This window comes from Aplysia californica, unplaced genomic scaffold, assembly GCF_000002075.1.
Source record: "Aplysia californica isolate F4 #8 unplaced genomic scaffold, AplCal3.0 scaffold00496, whole genome shotgun sequence".
NCBI classification, from domain to species: domain Eukaryota; kingdom Metazoa; phylum Mollusca; class Gastropoda; order Aplysiida; family Aplysiidae; genus Aplysia; species Aplysia californica.
In genome coordinates, this window is record NW_004797766.1 from 185,243 (window position 1) to 188,018 (window position 2,776).

The following is a 2,776-nucleotide window of genomic DNA, read 5'->3' on the forward strand; positions in this document are numbered from 1 at the left end:
GGGGGGTGACTAAAATGACCGTATCTGTGTCTGTGGTACAGCTGTTAGGCGCATCGCCGTCGCACACAAGAGAGCAGAGTTCGACTCCCGTGAGGGGAAAATTTTCTTTTTATTGAGAATCCCAGTCTTACTGCCGGGACGTTGTATCCCTTTCAGCCCAGTTTGGCCTTGACGGGGAGGGTGTAAGTTTAAGCCCGACTTCTAATTAATTATCTAATTTGTGTTTAAGGAAACGGAAATAACAAAACACCAAGTAATTTATCTTTTTTTTGCCATGTCTTTTCAGGATGTCGAGACAACCCCAACATTTTGGTGAATGGCGTTGCATGCTCTGCTGCCGTGAGCAGAAGTCCACTGCTTTGTTACCAGGACAATGTTCTGACGGAGTGCTGTCAGTCGTGCAGTCTCGTACACACGGGGGTCGAAGGTGAGGTGCTTTGCAGCTGTTGTTTTTTTCTGTGATTTTGTTTGTTTGGTTGTTGTTTTTTTCAAAACTTCTTTCAGTTATTGTTTCTTTGTTATTGAGGGGAGGTGGTTGTTGATTGTTTTTAATATGTTTTTGTGGTTGATATTGTTTTTGTTTTCTTTTTGTTGGTGCTCTTCAAAATGTGTTTTGTTTGATTTTGTATGTCTGTTTGTTCTTTGTTTGTTTGCCTGGTTGGATTTTGTTTTGTTGGTTTGACGTCTTTTTCTTTTTTTCTTACTTTTTTGGGAAGGGAGGTATTGGTTTTGTTGCTTATGGTGTTTTTTGTTGTTGTTGTTGTCGTGGGTTTTTTTTAGGGGGGTTGTTTGTTGTTGTTGGATTGTTGTTGTTTTCTTTTAGTTGTTATTGTTTTGTTGGGGTATTTTGGGGGGCGTGGGAGGGGGGGGGAGATATGAGGGGTCCTGTGTGCTCCTCTAAATATAAACGTATTTAAGCAAGCTGATTTTAACCACATGTCCAATACTACCCACAGGTTGTGAGTACGGAGACCGCTACACCCAGTGCCGCGCAGTCACCACCTGTAGGGGAATAGAGCGGGAGTGTTGTCAGACCTGCGCCTCCCCCACAACCCCCACGACAGAAAGACCCACCACCAGGATAACCCCAAGGACCACCGCTAGGACCACCAGGACACAGACCCCACGGTCCACCCAGACGACACCCACCCGGCCCCAAACTACAGCCTCCACGCCGCAAAGTCCAGGTAAAACGCTTTGCTGGAGAAAGTACACTGTAACACGCTCGTTGCAAATACATGTACGAACATAGCGAAACACACACACACGCGCACACACGCACGCACGCACACACACACACACACACACACACACACACACACACACACACACACACACATACGCACTCACACACGCATAGCGAAACACACACAGATTTAGTGAACAATTTTAAACTTTTGCAGTACTCGAATGTTTTTCTGGTACATGTGCATTCATTATGATATTTGAAGTACGTACATTGCGAAATTTGTACATAGCGTAAAAAAATTCCACGCCCAGTTTCTCTTGCTATGGGTTTGCAGTGCTGGGTTGTTGGGAGCATTCTTACGCCACCATCTACACTAATTAGATAATATAGAAGGTGGGCTGCTTCTGTCCTGTCTGTCAGGGCCTACACGTTCTCTGAAAAATAAAACGTTCCCCCAGAAAGACGGCGGAGGTGTTCGATAGAAGAACTCGCTCACTGGAGATACATTAGAACAGATGTACAGATAAAAAAGAAGGATCGGCACAGGCCCATACGACCCCGTGGAAGAATACCTGTCTACTTGACATATTTTCTGTCAGTAACAACTGTTTTGCTTCTTTCTGTTGTCTTTGCGAAATGCGTACTGGCAAAGAGCAAGAAAAGGGCCAAAAACCATGTTAATCTTTTACCGAAGTTTTGTTTCTCTTTTCTTCTTTTACCGAAGTTTTGTCTCCTTTTTCTACCTCAACAGAAGAATTGTCTCTCTTTGTTTCTTATACTGATTTATTGCCTTTCTTTTCTCTTTTTTTATCGAAGTATTGTCTCTGTTTTCTTTTTTAATTGTTTTTCTTTTACCGAAGCATTGTTTTTCCTTTCTTCTTTTACTGTAGTATTGTTTTTCATTTCTTTTACTTTTGTGCTTTCACTAAAATACTTGTCCATTCGTTAAAGTACTGTCTCTCTTTTCATAGTTAATTGTTTTTCTTTTACCGAAGTATTGTCTGTCCTTTTTTTTTACTGCAGAATTGTCTTTGATTTCTTTTACTTGTGTCCTTTCACTAAAATTGTCTCTGTTTTCAGTATGCGTGGACGGCGTATTTGCACCCAACGGCAAGACGTGTTCCCGAGCTATACAGGACTCCCGGAGTCTGTGCTACAGGGCTGAGGTTCGAACCGCGTGCTGTGCGTCGTGCCGGCGGGCGCACAGCGGGGTGCCAGGTGTGTACCACATGTCAGTACGCCCATGCTCTTCTTGGCATGCCGCTTGTGTCATGTAATCTTTGCAGCATGTTAAGCTGGGATGTACGCTTGTGTGACGTCACCTGGTCTTTGCAGAGTCAGTCTGCAGAATGGCAATTGGAAATCTGGTTTGTTTGAGTTAAGATAGTATGCACGTCGACAGAATAGTGGTTATTTAGTCTGGAAAAATTAGACAGACACTTTGAGACAAACAGAATCAACACGGAAAGTAAAGGTGCATCTGGGTAGATTAATATTTTCTTGACTTCATACTCGTGGTAACTTTGTAGATTTTTTTGGAATTGATACGTTATCCTGGTTCAGCGTTGCGTTCACAATTCATGTTCC

At 43.0% G+C, this 2,776-nt stretch overlaps 1 protein-coding gene across 1 annotated transcript in view; it reads left to right on the top strand.

Annotated features, from left to right (window-relative positions):
• Nucleotides 1-2,407, top strand: part of LOC101852348 — a gene marked incomplete at both ends in the record, with an annotated part of 30,019 nt that extends 27,612 nt beyond the window's left edge. The window contains 3 exon segments of the mRNA XM_013086727.2: nucleotides 287-427; nucleotides 957-1,187; nucleotides 2,270-2,407. Of these exon segments, the coding sequence (XP_012942181.1) occupies nucleotides 287-427; nucleotides 957-1,187; nucleotides 2,270-2,407 (510 nt within the window).
• Between the last annotated feature and the right edge of the window lie 369 nt (nucleotides 2,408-2,776).